The following is a 23444-nucleotide window of genomic DNA, read 5'->3' as shown; positions in this document are numbered from 1 at the left end:
ACCTTGTAGATTAAGCAGGCGAAAGTGCGGACTGCAGATGCTGGAGATTAGAGTCGAGAATGTGGTGCTGGAAAAGCACAGTGGGTCAGGCAGCATCTGAGGAGCAAGAAAATCGACATTTCAAGCATCAGGAATGAGTCTGGGACTCTCAGGGGTGGAGAGATAATCTCCACCCCTGTGGCTCCCAGCCTCATTGCTGATGAAGAGCTTTTGCCTGAAATATTGATTTTCCTGCTCCTCGGATGCTGTTTGACCTACTGTGCTTTTCCAGCACCACACTCTTGACCTTGTAGATCAAACTCACTCTGGGAACAACATCTTAGGACACACATTTAATGGGCACTGGCCATACATACCCAATGTTCAAAGACATTGACATCTAGCATGTGCTAGCCTCTAAGGATCCTCATGGCATATCCCCATCACTTACTGCTTGCTTCTACACTTCAATGTTGTGTCATGAGCTGCACTGGCAACACTCATTGTAATTGTGCAGCAAGGAAAGTGTGTGTTCAGGGACATGCAGCCAGCTCATGGACTGGACTGGAGTGCATCCCCGAGCACTTTGCTTGTTGTGATAGCACTCACTCAGTCTGAGCACACTTGGATGTTCAATACATCCATGTCTTGCATTTCCCATGCTGCCTTTTTGCACTTTGCCGTCTCAGCCGGAGAGAGCAGTCTTATCTTATCACTATCTTGATTTGTCTTTAACCAATGAGCTTTTCCTTGGTGCCAACAGGTCTCAGTGCAGTCAGGGGGGATAGTGTTCAGTCAGAGAGGCAGGCACAGCAAGTCAAGGGCAGCCTCTGAGACCAGTCCAGCCCAAGGTGGTTAATGTCATGATCCTTCCCTCGTAAGGGGGGGGGAAGAGCAAAATGATGAGTAGCTCATCACCCGGCCTGACTTGCTGCTCTCCTATGGGCTGCTTTCCTTGCAGAATAAGAAAGGGGCAGTTATTTCAGGAAATGAAAGTGGGTGAAACACTTATTATTTTTTGTCCAGGTGGGAAGTGTCCTAAACGAGTGAGTGGGCAGTTCAGCGGGCATACAGTGTCAGGATTTGGGGTGGATGAGGGTGTTTGGCAAAGATGTTGCACGTGTAGTGAGAGTAAGCCTTTGTTGAAGGTAAGGTAGGATGAGTGTGAGGTTTCAGGGAGAAAATGATCAACCTTACCTTGGCAACTAGAGAAGGACATTTATCATCTTCGTACAGAGTGGACATTCCTCCAAATGGCTGAAATTGCTCTAACCCAGACTAGATTAGCATGGTCTGGTGTTGTGGCCTCTACTGATGGTCCTGAGGAAAGAGGATGCTTCGCCTGTACACCACGCCATGTGGCAGGACTCCCGGGACCCTGCCCACAAAATGGGGTACCATTTTCCACTGTCTGGCATGTCTGTGACAAATGTCATGAAATGTTCAGAATAGTTCCTGACTGACAGTTCTTTCCTGGGTTCACAATGGGCTTTCAAAACTGGCATGTGTGCAAGGGGTATCGGTAGAATCTCGGATATCCACTGAATGGCATGTTGTTGTGGCAATGCACATGATAAGATAGGTTGGAAATTAGGCGTGGGTGATGCAATAGAGTTGGCTACATATAAGCACTATAGTAGCAGATATGGTGAGAGAACCTGTGATGTCTCGTGGTGCCGCACCCTTTGATAAACTACATGTAACTCAGATTTAGTCAATAAAGCATTAGATTCAGCCTATGAAGGTCCCAAATGTCTAACAGAAATAACTGAAGGATTTCCTATTTGAAGAGTTTAACAGTAATAAACTAAAACAACATAAAACCAAACATTACTTAACAGGCAAGGTTGTCATTAAAGCAAAATAGCTGTATATTTACATAATCTAGCACAATCAAAATCTGTCTGACAACTCCTTTTGCAGTGCTTGGCTGAAAGCTTAGATCTCCATTACTGTAGTAAAACTCCTATGTCCCTGTTCAATTGATAACTCTGGCTCTCTAATTTCCACTGTCAATTGCACAATGTTTACTTTCACAAGGTTACTAGGCTTTAGGTACTTATAATGTTTGCTATTAATACTTTAAAGTGTCTGCATATTTGATACATTATTGGCTTGTAGTGAAAAGGAGTTTTTGTAAGACTACAAACTAATGAATGAATTTTCCAAGTTCTTTTTTTACACATCCTTTTGTCACTGTAAGGTTTGTTGCTGTGGGTAGCAGATGAATAGAAATGATGAATGTAAGGGACTGAGGTAATGGGTAGGGGGGTGGCCTGACATGAGGGCCATGGATGTTGGGTGGGGACGTACAGCTATGAGATAATTATCAGAAAAAAGGGAACCTTACTGAGAAACACTGCATCAAAAGAATTTTATTTTAAATTTACACTTTAGTTCTCATTTAATAGCACACCTTTTCAATTGAGTTGTATCTCTAGCTATTTATAAACGTGGACATCTGACTTCCCTGATGAAAATGGAATGTTTTGAGTGTACTGGACATTCTGTTACTGATTTGCTCTGGGTAATGCATGCTGTGAATGAGATGGCCTGGGAACAGCTTAGACACTCGTGGTAAATAGCTCTCTGTCTCATTCAAATTGATTTTTCTCAGAGCAGTAATTAGAGTGAGCCGGGAAGATTTGTGTTCAGCTTTATCAGCAAAGTGCTCAGTATATTCTCAAAAGCCAGGCTTAGTGTTTTCTTGTTATAAATAAATGAATAGTTTCTGACCTAATGTGTAAAAAAAGACAGATTTGAACTTTAAATTGTTCTTATTTAAGATTACTTGTATTTGCTATCTCTGCCTTCTTCAGAGTTTCACATTATTACTTTTCAGTAGAGTCTATTCACACAGAAACATAAAGAGTTGGAGAGTCATACTTAAAACTACAGGATAGGCAAGAAATTGGAACAACATTGACCAGTATTGTAGGAGCTGATGTACATTGAAATGCATTTATTGTTAAATGATTATAAAAACAATCAATTTTGTTTCATAAATGCAGCATTTAAGATGCACTGGATAATATTGCTACTTTTTAAAATTTTTATTACTCAAATATCAAACCCAGATCCATTTTAAATCAGTCATTATGCACTTCCAAAAACCATACTTGCTGTTACTCTAAGTAGTAAATTATGAAAAGGTCATTCTCTGGTAACAGAGCCAGTCAAAAATAAACAAAAACATCAAGTTTCTTAGAACCATACACATAAAGAGTAGAGGAACCTTGGAGGTGGTGCCGAAGGAGTCTTATTCCTTGAGCTTGTCTAACAGGTTTGAGATTCTTGATCCCTATGCTGATGAGAGAGGGGGCTGTAGGAAGAATGAACAAACTCACAAGAGAGGAGAGAAAAAAGAAATGCAGTTGCAATCAGAGATAGCATATTCAGGGAAATAGACATTGTTCTGTATGGCTAAGATCGAGATTTCAGAAGGCTGTTAATGGGCGCGGTGCCAACAAGATTAAAGAGGTAAATATATGATGTAGGAGAAGTGGGTTTTAATCCATGAGACATTGGCACCAGTAATGGGGAAGGAGGGAGCTGTTCTGACAGGAGAGGTATCACCTGAATCATTCTGGACTCCGAGTCCTAGTGAATCATATAACGAGGGCTTTGATAGAGCTTCAAACTAAATAGTGGAGAGTGGACAGTGGTGGGAGGTATCAGTCGCAAGGAGAGTTAAAAACATCAAAGGTAAAGGAGAAGGTAGGATTGCAGGTTAGTGATGGGGTTGATTGTTACCAGAAAGTTGTTACTGGAAAAGGAAGGGTCAGAATATATGAATATCAAATTGCACCAAGGAAACAATATTGTATCTTAATGAACATAGCATTTGCAATAATGTTGCAAAATGGGGTAAATGAATATGATCTCATAGCAATTATGGAAACATGGTTATAAGGAGATCAAAACTGGGAATGTAACATTCAGGGATATTAGACTTTTCACAAAGAGAAGAGGGATGGAAAAGGGGGTGGAGTAGCCCTGTTAATAAAAGATGAAATGAGAACAGTTGTGAGTGACAATCTAGGTTCAGATGATGTAGAGTCCATTTGTGCGTAGGTACTAAACAGCAAGGGAAAGAAAACATTGGTAGGAGTAAGTGTACACATACCAAATAGCAGCCACACCATAGAAAAGGCTATAAATAGTAACAGCATGTAAAAAAATAAGCAATAACTATGGGTGATTTTCATCTTTATGTTGATTGGAATAATCAAATTGGAATGGGTAGCTACGACAACAAATTCATAAAGTGAATTAAGGATTGGTTTCTGAGAGCAAGATCTCATTGTTCAAACCTCAAGGAGCAGGCTATTTTGGATCTGGTAATGGGAAATGAGACAGGTCTAGTAAATGACCTCAGAGTTAAAAAAAAAACCCTTGTGCAGTAATGATCATAACAATTAAAATTTAAGGTTTAGTTTGAGTGTGAGATACTTGGACCAGAACTAAGTGTGCTTAATTAAACTAAAGGGAATGTCAATGATAGAGTTAGCTAGAATGAACTGGGTGAATAGATTAGCAGGAATGAGAGTAAGCAAGTAGCGGCAAACATTTAAGGAAGTAATTAATGATTCGTAACAAAAATATATCCCCGTAAGGAGGAAAGAATCTAAGAGAGAGATAAACAAATCATGGCTGACAAAGGAAGTTAAGGAGAGTATTAAGTTGAAACAGAAAGCATATGAGAATATTCAATGATAGCCCCAAACTCTTGGATAAAATCAGAATCCAACAATGGAGGACTAAAAGGATAATAGAGAGATAGAGAAATATTAAAAGGTAATAGAGTAAATGAGGGCAAACTACCAAGGAATGTAAAACCTGACAATAAGAGCTTCTTTAAATAGAGAAAAAGGATAAGGGAGTTCAAAGTAACCATAGGTCCCTTAGAAAATTAATATGAACAGCTTTAGGGAACAAAGTAATGGCAGGGGAGTTAAACAGATATTTTGTATCAGTTTTTACAGTGGAAGATACTTCAAACATATTATTAATACTAAAGAACACAGAGAAAGGAATTTAGTACTATCACCATCACTAAAGGAGTAGAATTTGACAAACTATTGGGCTAAAGGCATCTAAGTCCCTAGGATGACTTGCATCCTAGCAATATAAAAGAAGCAGCTACAGACACAGCCGGTACATTGATTGCAATTTTCCAAAATTTCTTAGATTCTGGAGCAGTACCAGAGGATTAGAAAACTGCCAATGGGACAACAAATGTCAGGAGGCAAAAAGTGCATAACTGTAAGCTAATTAGCCCAACATCTATTATTGGAAAAGTATTGGAATTAATTATTCAGGAAATAATAGCAGAACATTTTCAAAATCCATAATGTAATCAAACTGAGTCAGTATGGCTTCATGAAAGAGAAGTTGCATCTGACTAATTTATTAGAATTTTGGAGAAAGTCTCAACCAGACTGGATAGAGGGGAAACTAGCAAATAGCACTTGGGCTTGCAGAATTTATTCAGCAAGGTACCACATTAAAGATTAAATCATAAAACCACATAATATTGGAGATAGTATATTGGTGTGAATAGAGAATTGGCTAATGGTCAGGATACAGTGAGTGGAGATAAGGGGTTCATTTTCAGGTTGGCGACCTGTGACTGGTGAGGTTCTGCAGGAATCAGTGCTGGATCTGCAACTGTTTATAACATATATCAGTAACTTAGAGGAAGGAAGCCAATGGACTTTAGCCAAATTTGCAGATGACACAAAAACAGGTGGAAAGGCAGGTTGCAAGAGGGTTACAGATAGTTTACAAAGAGACATTGATAAATTAATTTATTGGGCAAAATGTTGGTATATCATGTAGAAAAATGTAAAGCTGTTCACTTTTGAAGGGAGAATAAAAGAACGGTATTATTTAAATTGAGAAAAACTGCAGGAAGCTAGCACACAGATGAAGCAGGCAGTCAGGAAGGCTAATGCACTGTGGACTCTTATTTCAAGTATAAGAGTATGTTGTGCCGGTCTTTTATCCTACTCTAAGATCAGACTAGCCTGCATACTCTTCATTGTACTATTATCCATGTGATTGAAGTATAAGAGGAGGGACGTCTTACTATGACTGTACAAGATGCTGGTGTACTGTGAGTAGTTTTGGTTCCTTTATTTAAGAAAAAGGCTTATTTCATTGAAGGCAGTTCACAGAATGTTCACAGAGATGATACCTGAGTATGGAGGGATTGTGCTATCAGCAAAGTTTAAACAGATTGGAACTCATTGGAATTTAGAAAAATGAGAGGTGATCTCATTGAAACATATAGGATTCTTAAGGGCCTTGCCACAATAAATACTGAGATGATATTTTCCCTCATGAAAGAGTCTTGGACCAGAGGTCATAATCACAGAATTAAGAAGCACCAGTATAAATCTGAGATTAGAAGGAATTTCTTCTCAGAAGGTGTGAGCCTTTAGAATTCCTTGCCATAGAGAGCTGTGGGGGAAGTTCTTGTGTATATTTAAGGCTGAGATAGATACATTCTTGATCAGTAGGGGAACAAAGGTTATGGGAAAAGGGCAGGAATGTGTATGTGAGGGGTTTTAGATCAGCCATGAGCCTATTAAAAGGCAGAGTAGGCTTGGAAGTCTGAGTGGATCATTGGTGCTGGAAGAGCACAGCAGTTCAGGCAGCATCCGAGGAGCTTCAGCAAAATCGACGTTTCGGGCAAAAGCCCTTCATCAGTCATCTGCAGTCATTGTTTTTACCTTGGAAGTCTGAGTGGCCTATTCCTGTTCCTATTTCTTATGGTCTTAAGAGTACGGTCCAGGAGAGAATTTGAGACAGGCAATACATAACACAATGTGTACTAAGCAGTGTTTGTAGATGATAATGGACTTGTTAATGAGTGTGGTTATTAAACAGGCCTCCAGCTACATTTTAGGGAACTCAGCTAGAGGTTACCATGACGCAATCATTGTCATGCCAAACTATATTGGTCTGCTTAATAAAAGGACACTAATAGTTCTGCTACAATAGGAATTTGATCTGACTGTGTTCAATGGTCAAACAACAGCATCACTCACCATAATTCCAGTTACATTGTCTCAGTACAATTAGTTGTGTCTCAGTGTTAATGACTGTGATATGTTGGGAACTTCTAACCGAACTGAGAATATCATAATCAGTTGTAGTGATACAGAAGTTGAGATCAATTGTCCAAAATTTCAGTCAGGTGATATTCTATAATTCTATGATAATTGTGTTCATGAACTCATTTGAATTCATCTTTTGAATAAAGTATACCTCAGTTCCTAGTTTGTGTCCTGAAGATCATTTGAACAACGAATGGCCCAGTATTTACAAGGGAGGGAAGAGGAAACATAGAACATAGAACAGTACAGCAAAGTACAGGCCCTTCAGCTCTCGATGTTGTGCCGGTCTTTTATCCTACTCTAAGATCAGACTAGCCTGCATACTCCTCATTGTACTATTATCCATGTGTCTATCCAAAAATTGCTTAAATGTCCCTAATGTACCTGACTCTACTACCACCACTGGCAGTGCATTCCACGTACCCACCACTCTCTGTGTAAAGAACATTTCCCCTAAACTTTCTTCCAATTACCTTTAAATTATGTCCTCTTGTGATAGCCATTTTCACTCTGGGAAAAAGTCTCTGACTATCCACTCTATCTATGCCTCTCAACATCTTGTACACCTGTATCAAATCGCCACTCACCCTCCTCTGCTCCAGCGAGAAAAGCCCTAACTCCCTCAACCTTTCTTCATAAGACATGCCCTCCAGTCCAGGCAGCATCCTGGTTAAAAAATCTCCTCTGCACTGTCTCTAAAGCTTCCACATCCACCCTATAATGAGGCAACCAGAACTGAAAGACAGTATTCCATCTGCGGTCAACCAGGGCTCTGGAGAGCTGCAGCCTAACCTCAGGGCACTTAAACTCAAACCCCCTGCTAATGAAAGCCAACACACCATACACCTTCTTAACAACCCTATCAACTTGGGTGGCTCAAGGTTGCTCAAAAGAGCATTTCTAGTGTACCGATGGGATATCTTGCCCCCCTCCCCCCCACCACACACACTCACACACACACACACACACATCAGGTGGCTGATGCAGTCATTTCTGAATTACACAGTCAAGCAAATTTGCTATTTGCTGACTCTTTTGGTGGATACAAGGTTAGAGGATGCTGCTAACTGGACATTCCACCACCTTCCCTCCTCCCTTCATCAAGGGATGCCACTTCGTTGGATGAGGGGTTCCTCAAAACCCCACACCACTTCATTTACTTGATTTAGGAGGATCAATCTCTCAATCCTCTCTATAGTACTCAATGCAACACCACCAGTGCCAGTACTGCAAAGCTATTAGCCGTTGGTTCAACACTCTCTCAGTGTGGGGAGGGGGAAGATATCCAACCCACAGTAGGAAGTGCAGCGACTAAATGTCCCTGGTGAAGCCAGGAGTCCCAGGAAATAGGATTCCTTCCACCAATTAGGAATTTTATTCTATTAGTGATCAGGTTGGCATGGGTGCCATGGGAATTAATTACAGATGCTAGGCTCCCTGGTACCCACACAAAATTCCATCCTTTATCTTTTATCTGCGCTCTTTGCTATCCTTGTTCATAGCTTTATTTTAATACATTGTGTGAGAGCTATTAATCTCCTTATTCCTCACCCATCATTTCCCTTACAGCTAACATTAGTTCTAGTGCACTTTTAACTAACATCTTTATTCTGATGACCTTTAAAATATGAATACCAAAACTGAAATTCTAATGGAATCCAGACAGTTGTGGTGATGCAGAATTGGAGCTGTTATAAATGGATGTGGTCTGAGGAGGTCTTTTACTTGCAGCTTTCTCACATATAAATTTACTGGTTCTCTGCTGGTAACATGGTTGTTAATGAAGTCAGATTGTGAAACAGCGTCAGGAGATATAATTACTAATACTAAAGCATTCCCAGACTGCACCCGTATGCGACAGCAGGATTTATAACTTATTAATTGGATATTTTTAATTGTAAATATTTATTAACAAAATAGAAATGTATTACTATATGAAGTGTTTGTCCAAATCCATTCTTTGTAACTTTGGTCTAATTGACTGTATTGGATGTGCAAATTAAGAATGGGTACTATTCAGTTTGAAGAAACAGTCCTTTTTCTCAATCTCTCCATGGAACCTAGTCCTTTGACAAAAATAAAGTTGAAATTGCTGCAGATACACTTACAAGTAATGTATACTGTAATATCTACAAATCAATTACATGTTGTTTTAACATATTTGTTATTCAATTTCCAATTCTCCTCAGTTTTTTTGCACTTCTAGACTTTATTTTGCTTTAGTTTGCAGTTATATTTTTACGTCTACACATATAAAGTTACTTTAAAAATTATTGACAGAAAAACAAGTATACAGCTTGAGAATAGTTATCACCAACAAAGCTGGGCAGAATGAGATCCTTTACAGAAATCCATCTCCCGGAGTGTAGGTTTCACATGGATTTCGTGAACACTTTATAAACTGAGTATTGTTTGTTTTTAAGAGCAAGAGAAAGTTATTGCTGCCTCCCTCCTCTACAAACATTATGAAATAATTATCAAGGATGTGAGTCCCAGGGTTAGCAATTCATCTTAGATAATGGTGCATAAAAGGTGGCCTTGTCGTCTGTAGAGATGGACATTTAAATCCATCAATAGCAGTGGAATTCTGATATCAGGTACTCTGTATACTTGAAGAACAATGCTATACAGCTGATTTTGTGTTGCCACCCATGGTGCATTTCCAACTCTCTTATACATAGGTAAGCACCTATACACAGACTTTCTCCAGCTGGGCAAAATGCAAATCACAATGTACAGTAAAACTTCCAGCTAGTTTCACTGCACAGTCATTCAATATATGACTAAGAACATAACCCCATGAACAGTTCAAATATGAGCAAGATGGTGGAAAGCCAGGACCACCACCTGACTTGATAGTGTGAAGGGATTAACACAAAGTTAGATCCAGCAATGGCACCTGCAGTTGAGAAGTTGTTTTTTTCTGATGTAGGTAGACAATTTTGGGAGGCAGCAGTTCCTGTTCTTCATTAGTTCTTAGGTTTGACCCTTATACATCATCTGAATTTCCTTCAACAGAACATGTACTCTTTCACTTTGCCCTCTCTCAGTCAAAGGCTTTTGTTCTTCAGACCTTCTTGGAGTTCTGTACATTTGGCTGTTCTTAGCCACGTTTTCACATAGAATTCAAAGTACAAGATGGTGGTTATATTCAAATGTTCAGCAAACCCAATGAGTCAATTGTGATGAATTCCTTTGACATTCTTCGTCTTGTCTGTTATCTTCTGCAAAGGTTGAATTTTCACACTTCATTTCTGTTTGCAAGTTCCTGATATCTCAAGTCTTATGAACCTCAGCATGTCTTTGTGTCCGGTTAGAGACAAATTTAGTTTCTTTTGCAAAGATCTATAATGTCGTAGTGCTTTTCTTCATGACACTTGATACACATTGTTGAGGAATTGATCGTGATCCAAGCTCTGGAACTATTGTGATGGTCTAAAAAAAAAATATGTTTGTCCAACCTGTACCATAACCCTTATCAATCCATTAATATAATTCATCAGATATTGCTTTAATGTAATCCATCAGATATTGCTGAGTGAACCAATGGTGCAATATTTGGTAGATTTGCACATGCCCATGGAAATTCTGTGGTCCTTTGTAAGGTAAGTTCCTGTCAGCCAAAACATGCAAAATACACAGCAGCTTCTTTGGGGGACCAGTATAAAGGGGAATCAACCTCTTAGCTATTAAAATTGAAGAATACTTATAATGCAGTTCAAAGTCTGAACCAGCAAGTGTAAGTTGGAATATTGAAGTCAACATCAAATCAGATACACAAAGCAAAATGAAGAAAGAGCAAGACACAGAAAAGAAAGCAAAGTGAAAAAAACGTTTTGTAAACCTTCAACAACTGAAATCCAAAGGACTAAGATGTCACACTTACATAAGTTCATTTTCAGTGCTGGAGAGGTTCTTTTGCAGCAGTTAAAACTAAGTGCATTATTAAAGGAGTGTGAGACTAGATAGCCTCAACCTTTTTAGGAGGCATGCAAAGCAACTTCTTTTAGCTCAATATATTTGAATGGACTGTCTCCACCACTACAAGCTGCCCTCAAAGTTGTTGTGGGTGGCAGAGAAGTGAGGGAGACGGTCACACATCTCCTTCTGGAATGTGCCTGTGCAAAGAAGATCTGGACAGAGAGGCTTATGTTGAGGTTCATTCTGAGCAGCTCCATGACCCAGGAGTCCATGTTCTACAGTCGGTCCTCTGGGATGCACTCTGAGACAAACATCAACTGTGTCTGGAAGACCATTAAGACGCTCTTTGGTTTGCCTGGAACTTGTTGATCTTACACTGCAAAGAGTTGTTCTTGACCGAATGTTGAGGGATACACGAAAACTTGCGGCAGCTGTCATCAAGGTGCAGTGGGGAAAGACCACTGTCTAAAGTATTTCTGCCAACATACGAGGGTGCACTCAGTTATCACACCCTCTCTTTAGCCCAATTTACGTAAATAGTGTCCCGCATGAGTAAGAAATGCCTTTGATATTTTGCAACTGCAGGGAATATCAGATTCCAATGTTTGTTCTTTTTTATTTAAAAACTATACAGAACTGCTTTAGTATGTGTGTACATCAAGTATTTTTGAAAATAAAACACATTTTTGCTTTAAAAATATTTAGACAGTGAGATGCTTTATTCAGATAACTTTTGTAGAAACTCAGCCTTTTGGAAAGTAACTTCTGGATGAATGTGTTTAATTGCATGTGTGTAGTCACCACAGATTGCTATCCACAGTTACATAAATAATCGGGACTTTCACCTTTGTTTTTATTGCAAAGGGCTTTCCATTAATAACAATTGGTAAGAAGTGATCTTGCTGTGTAGAAAATTCTCTCAATTAGTCAGCTCCAGTTGGACTAAGTCACTGCTTAAACTTGATTCATTTCACATTGTTTTGTTTTCACGTTGTTACTATAATACTGACAATATTTTTATTTAATGTTGTGCGTTTAAGATTGTTTGCCGGACTTCCTGTTCTGAGGCCTGCCTGCTTTCAAGACCATTTCTCCATGCTTCCACCCTCCATTCAGTCCTTCTAACCTTCCTCCTGTATCCACCTTGTCGTCACTTCCGTTTCAAATCCACCCAGAACCCATCCCCATTCCCTGGCATTTCTTTTAAAGTGCTAAGGGTCCATTTCTGTCCTGGCTGCCATTCTAAACTTGCACTGAATTTCTGGATTCCACCTAGTGTCAAAAATTGGTTGGTACAGATACTTCTGCCTGCACTGACCAACCTCTATCACTAGATGGGGGCTGGTCAATTAAAACTTTAACAAGGAAGTTTAGTTCTAACATTTATCACAATTATATTTAGAACTGGACTCTTGTGGCACAGTGGTAGTGTTCCAACCTCTGAGCAAGGAAACCTAAAGTCACACCCACTCCAGCAGTGTGCAATAACATTTCTAAATTTGTTGGTTTAAAATACATCATAATCACATTTTTATTTCTTGTATATTTTAATTTATTTTAAAGGTTCTTTTTATTAATGTAGGTATTGAGGAAAGCAGTACACCATTTCAGCTTAATGAGATTTTAAATTTATTTTCTGCTGAAAAGGATCTAGAAATACCTAACTGCAGCCTTCTTTAGATTAGATTAGATTACTTACAGTGTAGAATTAGGCCCTTCAGCCCAACAAGTCCACACTGACCCGCCACCCACCCAGACCTATTCCCTTTACCGTATTTAGTGATAATTTTATTTTGCAACTAGAAATAGATAATACTGCACAAGTATTGAACTCATACTGTTTCTCCTTGCAAACAAAATGGTCTACGGGAGCCTAAGTCTTGGTTTAACATTGATTACGAATGGAGACCATGCTTCACTTAAAACTGTTGCACTTCTAGCTATGATTTTCAGGAAGGGAGCCACAGCTTTAAATAAGGAATTGCTCTATCCCACAGGACTAATTTCCATAGCCTCAACACACGGCTATATTATCGTTACTTTATTTTAATTTCTTTTTGCTTTTCTCTTTTTTTTTTCTTTCTCCTCTCCTTTAGCTTGCAAGCGTAAAGAGCAAGAACAAAGCCGAGACCGAGCCACCACTCCCAAAAAGCAGCGCCTTGTCTTCACTGATCTTCAGCGCCGCACACTGATTGCCATATTCAAGGAAAACAAACGGCCATCCAAAGAAATGCAGGTCACCATTTCGCAGCAGCTGGGGCTGGAGCTCAACACAGTCAGCAACTTCTTCATGAACGCCCGCAGACGAAGCATGGACAGATGGGTGGATGAGCCATCTACCACCACTGGGCCACCAGCGTCAGCTGCAAGCACTTTTACCAAAGCGTGACAGAGGGGGATTGTGGGCAAGCAAGCGTGCCTGCTACTACACTCTGGAATTAAGACAAAAACCAAAACATAAAAAAAAGGCTTTAAACCAAATAAAAACACGATTTTTAGAAATAAATAAATTCCAAAGAAAATCAAATCGGAGACACGTGTACACCTTGCTCCACGGCAGGGTTATAAAGGAGCTGGTCGGGAGATAAGTTGCACTGTGTCGCTGGCTGTTGATGCGGGTCTGGAAGCACATAAAAAGTACATATTCGGGTAATTTTCATGACAAACTCTCGCACTATAAAGGTCATTGTAGAATAGCCTGTATGAGGAAATGACCTAGTCATAGACTAAATATATTAAAAAAAAGTGTTTGTTGATATTTAAGTCTGGATGGAATTTATTTCCGAAATGTCTCTGTTACCAAAGAAGATAAAAGACACAAACTTTTCCAACAAGGATTGGAATCCCAAAACAACTCTTTCCCAACTCCCTTCCCCCTCCCCCCTCAACCCCGCCCCCCAAAAAAGATAAAGATCGAAAATGATTTGTCACTCAATGGCTAGTTGCAGAAACGAAGTGATAGAGAGGAAAACTTGTGCCAATAGCAACAGCTGCCTTAATGATAATCACATGTGATGGTACGACATGACTTGTTGTTGCAATACCTACAAGATGACTTGTGCCATATACAATACCAAAAACAGAGAATTTTCCACGAAAAACAAAATCTTTTTTAAATGTCTCATGCTACTTCATGAGGCATAACATCACTGGATACTGAATTTTTAAAAAAAAAATGCGGGTAGAGTACCATCTAATGATAAAGGTTCTTTTTCAATGAACTGATTCGCTTTGCTGTGGGAGTTAGGCACCTTGTTGATGAAGACGAAATTAGACACTAGTGTACTGAGAAAAAAAACAACTTACCAGATTCACAAAAGAAAAGAACCAAAAATAACCAAGCTTTTGGTATGTAAGAGTAATAACATTATGATGAATAGTACATTGTTAAAAATGAATATTAAGGTACTATTGAAGAGGCACAGATGGAATGTCTGATCGGTATTTCGCTAAAACTCCTCTAATGTTGTTTCTGTCTTGTTGTGATGTGGTAAAGCTTGATTCTTTAACCAAATCTAGTAGTATTAAGTGGGAAGCAAAAAGGCTTCCCGTTGTGAACTTTGTAGAGACATTTATAGTGAGAACCAAAAAGGCTACCTCACTGAATTTCAATTGTGATTTTAAAATCACGTCTGATACCAAAGATTTCCTTGCACGATCTGCGTTTTGTAACTCCTCCCGCACTCAACCTCTCAGTCCTCCAAATCGCAAACACATTCTGATAACAAAATTCCTTAAACCTTTTAAAGTGATGCAGGAGACTACTAGTAGAGAGTGACCACAAGACGAGTGCCTTGCTTGAACCAAAGCGATGACTATTTGTAGACCTCTGTGCTTTGAAACTTGTGTAAACCTCAGTTTTAGAAGCAGAGTTTTCTGCTCAGCCTTTCACCATCCTACCTACGTTGTGGAGTAACCGGGGCACAACGAATCTTACTGAGACAACTGAGTAGAGTGGGCAGAAGTGCCCTTGAATTTAATCTAACAGGCGGGGATGTCATGTTGCCAAAATCTGCCCCAGACAAATGCATTGATTGCCTAAATAATAGTTATAGTCCCTGATGATGATATTAGTGCACATGTTTTGCTTTTTATAAAAAACAAAACAGAAACTTCTGAGTCTGGGAAGATTCTTAAATGGCAATCTATTCAAAATGTAATTGATTCTTGCATAATTGCAAAAGGCAAAGTGTGAACGTTTTGTTTTATATGTGTATTTATGTATTTATTTAATTTATGAATTTTACTCATCTACATTATTAAACATTATGCTTTAAATTATACATTCATAGCAGAAGCTTAACCCTGTATATATAGGAGATGACATCAAGGGCAATTCTGGGATTTGGAATGTGGAGAAAGAGAGAGGAACATACCTAGGTCTTAAAAGAATTGGGAAACACAGAGATACCCTCCCCGTATATCTTACATCCTTGATTGTGACTATGATTCATGGAGTCTATAAGCAAAAGGGAGCATATGGAACCAAACATTTCTTAGGGATTAGGATCATGTAAATTATGTAAATAATCAAAAATTCAAATTAAGCTAAGAGTTACATAAATACTTTTTTTCTGAGAAATCCCACTGAAATCCATAAGCATTGGGCATTTGTAGAGGAGGTCAGTAAAGTGAATCTATCTCCTGGATGAAAACAAACTGGAGAACAAAGCACTATCTTTCTCTACCCATTGAACCATTCCTTGTTGCTATTCTCTTCTGTATATTCCTGCAAAACTGAATGCTGTTACTTAGGTTATATATTTCAATGTGTGAAATTCAAATGATATGTAGCTATATTTTGTATCTTACTCTGTCCAACCATAACAATGCCTAGGTCATTTTGGGACTAAACATACTTTCTATATTGCATGTATGAAAATAAAACAATAAACAAATGAATTTAGTCTCAGCAAGGATTATGTTCTGATGAGCCATTGCTGAAGAGCTGCTCATCACATTATAGATTCCTGTCAAACACTTCAATGCAAAGGGATACACCATCCTAACCGCAGAGAGAATCACCCTGTCCAAAATAATCTGAACTATCAAAGTCTGGAAAAGTAGAAAGAAATCTCCAGCATATTATATTGCATTGAATATAACTACGTCATACAATGTCTCAGCCTGTAATGTGTCCTAACCTAAGGCGGACTTAATAATGCACTCATGGCCTAAATCAATTCTGAGTTATTAATGTTTCCTCATTGTGAAAAATCTTCATGTTCTATTGAATGTTCTATCTATATTTTATATTTATTTAATAACATGACAGATTACTTTCTATACTGTAATGCTAATAGTTCAATGACAATCCTCAAATAAATAAACAGACTGAAAAGCAAGTACAATCATTTTTAGTCAACATACGATTCAAGGAAGAATTGACCATTCATGCAAGGTGAACTTTCTCATTAACCCAAACTCATTATCACTCATCTTCATTTCAACTCTGACACAGAACGTGTGCACTAACATTCTGGTAGTATGTGATTGGCTTTACAAATAACGAACTGTTTTAAGAATATACCAAAGTTCCCATTGTTGCGGGTGGGCCTGTGACACAGACCGTGCAAGCTTATGACAATTTCTCAGAAATACCTCAACTATTAATGTATAGTTTATGTGATAAATACTAGCTAGTTTTGGAAATTGTGACTTGAAGCTTTATACTGTTAAATTATAATTTTGCAGAAGGTGGCATGTATACTTTGATGCGTTCATGGAAGACATATGAATGTTATGGCAATGAATTAGAAAGCTGATGCTGGTTGATAAAGGACCCCGGAGTTTACACTTTTCATACTTTTACAGTCCTTTGAGGTAATTTTATGTTCAGATGTGTTTCTTTCCGAGTCATGTCTTAATACAGTATTTATAAGTGTTATGTGTTCAGCTATAACTAAAAAAAACAGATAAACTAAAATTATGATTTATGCATGAATATGTACTCTTTATAGAGCTAATGTATGGTTAGTATTGGAAAATGATTGATTTTAATACCAAATTTCATTTTGAATAGGAGTTATGCATGGAAACTGTTATTTGTTGCATATTGTGGAAGAATTTTGTATATATTGTGTTGTGATGACACTCTGACCTGATTTGAAAAGCTGAGGTGCTGAGTTTGTGCATTAACTGCAGGTGGTGTTGGCTGTGCCTATGGTCAAATGTAAAGAGATAACCCAAACCTGGTTATTCTTATAACTGCGCAGGGCCAGCTGTATAGTGCAGATAGGAGAATAGCAAGTGAGAAAAAAATGTCCATGATTCCGTGTTAAAACTTAAAAAAAAGAAAAAAAAGCTTGAACAAATAGTGATCTTGACAATACAGTCTAGACAAAACATTAAATAAAAATCCCTTTTAGTCAAATTTTTCAAAGTAGTTGCTTTTTATCTCATGGAGATATACATTGAACCAAGTGTCTTTTGTGTTACTAAAGAGACAATCAACATAGACATTGTAAAAGTGTTTTCAGACTACCAATTTCTCCATGTCAAGCTTGTATGTTAAAAAACAATCACAATTTTAGTTCATAACTGGAGCTGGCATTCTGATTTTGTCAAGCTAATACACAAAGATTTTACATCTTTTTATGTTATCATGTCCAGGAGACAGACTTTCTAAAGTGTAATATTCAGCAAATGTCTTCATTGTTCAGCAGGTTAAGACAGCTACAGGAAAAGGGAAAATGGAATTGCAATATTTCCTAAGACTCAAGTGTTCTGATTTTGTTTCAAGTATTAAAACTCTTTAAAGCTTACTGCCTCTATGAAATAGAAATGAAAGGAAATAAATTAAGTGCCACCGTCAATCAAGAATAGGAACAATGGCAAGATAAACACTGGAAATGGGAGGCACTTAGTTGAAATGAATATTATTTATTTCCCTGTCCTATTTACTAAAATGAGCCAGCTGGAGTTTGATAGTGTCAATTGGAGTTTGCGCAGATCATATTAATGTAAGTGGAAAATAGTCACATTGATCCAAGTGTTTGGTCAATGCGACTGTCTCAAGTTCTAATTCCACACTAGCTCCATACATAAAACAACTGGAAAAACTCACTGCTAGTAGCATCTATGTATATTAGTTTGCCTTCTGGTATTGAATTTTTTTATTTGAGTTCAGTAATTCTGCTTCTAGTTAATAAATTGTGTGTGGAATGATTGTTGGATAAAGGTAAATGAAAATCTCATGCTAATGAACAGATTACTCTATAGTGAAGATAGTGAATTAACTATGCCCAAGATCTATAATGTTATGTCCATAACACAATGTGAAACAATTATCTGCCTCCTAAGACAACTTCATGTGTATAGGGATTCAATACACCTATCTATTGTTATTTCGTCTTGAGTATCATAGATGCAGCATTGTAATTTCGAAAAGATCCTGGTTTAGCGAACATGTGCTTGTGTGTTGGTAACATGAAACTCCCACATGGTGGTCTAGTATACATCTATGAGAATGTAAAGACAAACAGCTGAACCCATTGTGATATTTGTAACTTGAAATGTCTGAGCAACTGGGAGCTAAAACTTTTCTCTGCATTCCAGTTATAAAAAAATGGTTACAGATCACTAATGTATTGCATTAGATATTAAATGTCAGTCACTACAGGAAAGTGGAATTAATTTCCAAATGTTTCAGATAGCTTTGCATTGGTAGTGGGAGCAGGGGGATCATGGAGAAATATTGATGTCAAGTTGTGTCCCACATGAAATAATCCATCATTAAGCAACCATTTTCATTATTATTAGTGATTAACAATGTTCAGGTCAGCACATTCTAAACTGAAAAACCAAATCTCATTTCAATTGACAGAGATCGTAGGACCTGTAGTTAGAATAGACATTGATTTTGGAAATTATTCAAGGTGCAAAATTGTGATAGCCCAGCTTCGTAGATATATTAGACAGAATGACCATTTTGAACTTGACAGTTCTAAACCTGTTTTAAGTAAACCAATAAACGCTAGTCTTGTTTCTATGCACAGGTCAGATTAAAATTATTGTTTTTAAGGGTTATGACTGGCTGAGAGTAAGAGTCCAGTTGTCTCACATAAGCAGTCTCTTTAAGACTTTGTATTGGTTGACAATAAAGCATCTGAATACTTAATCCTGCTACCTGGTTTTCTTATTGAGTGAAACTTCAAATCGCTTTATGGTCAAATGACAAATAATCCTCTGTGAATTAAATGTTCAGTGGTGGAATAAAACTAAGTCGTAATTTGATGATTTCACCAATAGTAGTGATACAGTGCTATCACAGTATCTTGAACTGAGTGTTTTGCCTCACTGCTTTTCTCATTTTGCCTAAATTATTTGCATATTAAAGCTTGATTTTTGACTTAAGTTAGCCTTTTGATCATTCCATCCATAGCAATGAATTCTTATGATATCCAGAAATATAAGAGACAATTTTAACATTTCCTACCCATCTGAAGGTGGACTGTACATATAACTCACTAAAATCCTCTAGCAATCTAGCCCTCATCAATTTTAACTTGATCTTCTGACCAAGCAACAAGTTTGCTCAAATATGCAGACCTGGAGCTGCTGATGTTAATGAGCTTCCAGCTGCAATTTGAACTGTGGCCTGAATGGGAAAGTCTTCATGGTAAATATAGATGGAAGTAAATTGATACCAGAAACACCTAAAAAAGTAGAATGTTTAGTCTCCCATGCTCTGTTTCCTTCCACCCTCTTTCCCACCCTCACAGTATTAGCCTCACACCACCATTCCCTCACATCAGATGCTCCTGAAGCCTCTTTCCTTGAGATTTATCTTGTTGTCTACTCTTGTTCTTTTGGGCTCTGCCAGTCAAATGTCTGCTCCCAACAGCAGTTGCTTCCACCCATTCCCCATAGGCAGCTGACTGGCACCAAGCAGGTGAGACTCAGATATTAAAAGTCTCAGGGCCTCACATCGCCAAGGTCCACCCATTCCCCATAGGCAGCTGACTGGCACCAAGCAGGTGAGACTCAGATATTAAAAGTCTCAGGGCCTCACATCGCCAAGGTCCAGTTGAGAGAGGGTCACCATTTGTCTTACCCCTACGTTTAGTTATTACCACAGTTCAAGCAATTTTGGTCTGGAAGCATTGATACTACAACACTCTTTAAACTCTTTTCCCCTGAAGAGATTCTTACTTTTAGTGATTTAACAGTTAAGTCAAAAATATAACAATATGATTTGCTTAAGAAGGAAATGATTACTTGCAAGCATTTTATTTAAAATAAAATAACTTTGGAACATTCCTTGTTGCCCGTCCTAATGCAATTCACATTCAGTTTTTTTTCTGTAATCATATATAAATATATTGTTTCAGTGAGATCAGTAAGCTTATGTTTTACATGCAGTAGGATTTCTCGTATATACTGTCATTGGATCCCTCTATAAAATTGAATAAAGTCAAGAAGTAAAATTGGAAGTGTCATGATGGAAGCTGTGTTCTTAGAATTTAAAAGGAGAGAATGAAAATAGATTGGACAATATCCAACAGGTATTTAACTATACCCATTCCTGAGGTACTGATGTGCAATGTTGTCAAATAGTGCAAAACCTTAATATAGGGGCCTAGTTACTGAATAATATACAATATCATTCCAGCAACCTTCTCTGCTAGTGTGTGCCTGAAAATATCCACTCTTTGAAACTTAATTGAAAATCCCATTTTTTAGTAAGCCAAAAATTGCAATGCCATTTATATTCTTTCTGTTAAACTATACAATTTTGCAATTATCTGAACTGAATGCGAAGGCATTCATAATAAATAGCAGCAAAATACATTGCACATACCAATATAACACGTTTAATCATTACAAACATGTTAAGTACAATTGAACATAAATAATTATCTCAAAATTATTTATTGTGAAGTTTGTTACTGCTGCCCCAAATCTTCACTAACTAGGTTCCTGTATTTAGAATTCACTCAGTCAAATTTATAAGAAACTAAAATATGATTTGTGAGTAGAACACTCTAGAGTTTGTCCACTTAAAGCAGAATATGTAATGCACAATTGTCAACCAATTACAAATCAAAATATACTAAGAAATTCATGCATTTAAACATTTGAAACATTTTACAGAAATCTGAAGCTTTAATCAATAGTGACAGCTTTAGATGTAAATTTATCTATGATGCTGTCTGTTCTTCAACTGTTACACTTCAGTATGTTATTACCTGCTACTTCTATGAATGTAAATGGACTGGCCCATTTCCACAAACTCTACATAGCGTTTAATCTGAGGACATACAAGTTTCATAAAATTTACACGCTGCCCTATTTGGTGTTATAGGACTTTATTTATATCTGTTGTAACTGTCTAGGAGTCCAGTGGATTTTTGAATATAAGGGTATTTTAGTATTGTTATTATTTACCTAACACAGTACCAATAAACAGCAAATGTTTATTGTGAATGAAACCAAAGATTAAAATTTCCACACTGTGGTAATACAAATTTTCTATGTATAAAATCTGTAGAGTCTTATGTCGCAACTAAGATACAGATGATATTGTGAGGCTGCCACTGTTGTATAATGCTTTCATGTTGTAATAGCTTGTTCTGGAGAATAATGATCCTCTTCTACAAGGGAAATTAAAGAAATGATGTGGCATCCAGCGTATTGAATTGGTGTGATATTATTTGGTTGAATCTTTCGTCTCTTTCTTTTTCATATTTTTGGGCAAGAAATGTAACGAAGTAAAAATTTTATGGTACGGACTTCAAAATGTTAAACAGTTTTTTGTGTAGAGATATAAATGCCATCTTAGCGCATGGTTCTAGAAATTTGGCTGCATCTCTTTATTTATAGCTTAGCTTTGTCACCATACCTATTTCATATGTCTTATCTACTGTGAAATGCAATTATAAATGTGGACACTCTGTTCAGTGTTGTTAAGCTATTGAAATGGGTAAGTGTTCGGCACTTTATACAGTTACCTAACTCTTGATATATAGTCCGGTGTTTAGGTACTATAATCTTGTCATAAACTCTCCATCAGATACACAATTATGTCTTTCTATTTGCATTTTGTCAAAAATCACCTATTTGTTCATGCTTTATTGTCATTACTGTGCTGTAAATTTTGACATTTATGTTCAATAAATTATTTTCTATTCATTCACTAATAATGGAGTCCTACATCTGGCATTATTAATTTGGCTTGTGCCAAACTCATTACAAAAATTTTTTCTCTGTTTAATATTGTGTACTGAAAACTTGGTAAATCCTGGTAGTGAGATTGCATTCTTATAATTATCAATTTATAATGAATGCCACATTATTTGTTTCCTATATTTTCTGAAGACTATCTGCTGGTAAACCGCATGTTCTCGTGTGAAATGTGGTAGCAATTTGCCTTCAATTTACCACCTTCCATGTTATACCTTCCATGTGCTACTTCAGGAACACTCAGTGCACGATAATTTCAAACAGCATTATTTTAGATTCACAGAAAAGAAACTAGACAAAACTCATACTTACAAAGCATGTCACTTGACTTCACGACTTCCAAAAGTGCTTTACAAATAAATAATTGTATTTGTCAATGGCAATCTATTTGAGCACAGCAAGCTCCCAGACACAATAAGAAAGATGGCTGAAGATTGCAGGAAGATATAAGACAAGGCACTGGGGGAACCACTCTTTTGCTGATTAGTGACATGAGATCTGGGCAGAATGGACTTTGACATAATAACTCATCTGAAACACAGAACCATTTACATTGCAGCATTTCCTTAAGCACATTACAGAAATACTAAAAAAAACCTTGGTTGTTGCATTAAACTTCCTGCTGACATTATGTACTCAGATTCTGCAATGAGATTTGAATTCAAGACCTTATCACTTAGATGTCAGTGTTATCACTGAGGCAAGACTGAGAAATGCTTGCACACTGCTTGTTGCACTAACATTTTGTATGATGTTATAATATTTCAAACCCATTGAACACACAGCTTACTGATTTATTACCCATCCATTTGAATGTTGGTTGAATAATATGGTTTTCTTATAACACAAATATAACACACAGTGCAAATATCCTCCTTTATTAAAGATTGTTAATATACATGAAACATACATATGTATATGGAATATTCATATATATGTTGTATGTACACATAGACCCATATTTGATTATCAAAGCTAATATTGACCCATAGTCTTAGTCTAAAAGAAAACGGGACAGAGGAACATGTGCAAGTTCAAATTTCAACTTTGTCTCTTAATATATCTGCTTGCTTTCCTTCATTAAGCATGATCCACAAATTGTTTCACTTGGCTGCCTTAAGCAGCAATGCACATTCTCCACAGCGGGCAGCATCAGCTGACAGAACCGGTCTTACCTTGGGAAACATGCACTGCCTGTTAACCGATCAAGAAGCAACATCGGTAGCAACCAGAAGA

The 23444-nt window shown here is 37.5% G+C and overlaps 1 protein-coding gene across 2 annotated transcripts in view; it reads left to right on the top strand.

Annotated features, from left to right (window-relative positions):
* Positions 1–22159, top strand: part of onecut3b (one cut homeobox 3b) — a 107458-nt gene extending 85299 nt beyond the window's left edge. Inside the window, exons 2-3 of one of the 2 annotated variants that reach the window (XR_015751834.1) lie at positions 13121–19961; positions 20047–22159. Coding sequence is in view for 1 of the 2 variants with exons in the window: in XM_043721159.2 (XP_043577094.1) it covers positions 13121–13413 (293 nt within the window). In the remaining variant the exon portion in view is untranslated. Of the gene's footprint in view, positions 1–13120 lie in introns of both variants that reach the window. The other variant, XM_043721159.2, reaches the window with a different exon arrangement.
* Positions 22160–23444: the final 1285 nt, after the last annotated feature.

Source organism: Chiloscyllium plagiosum, unplaced genomic scaffold (assembly GCF_037043375.1).
Source record: "Chiloscyllium plagiosum isolate Xiang-an unplaced genomic scaffold, Cpla_swu_hap1 HiC_scaffold_28, whole genome shotgun sequence".
NCBI classification, from domain to species: Eukaryota; Metazoa; Chordata; class Chondrichthyes; order Orectolobiformes; family Hemiscylliidae; genus Chiloscyllium; species Chiloscyllium plagiosum.
The sequence above is the reverse complement of the archived record's forward strand: the minus strand, read 5'-3'. Positions and strand labels throughout refer to the sequence as shown.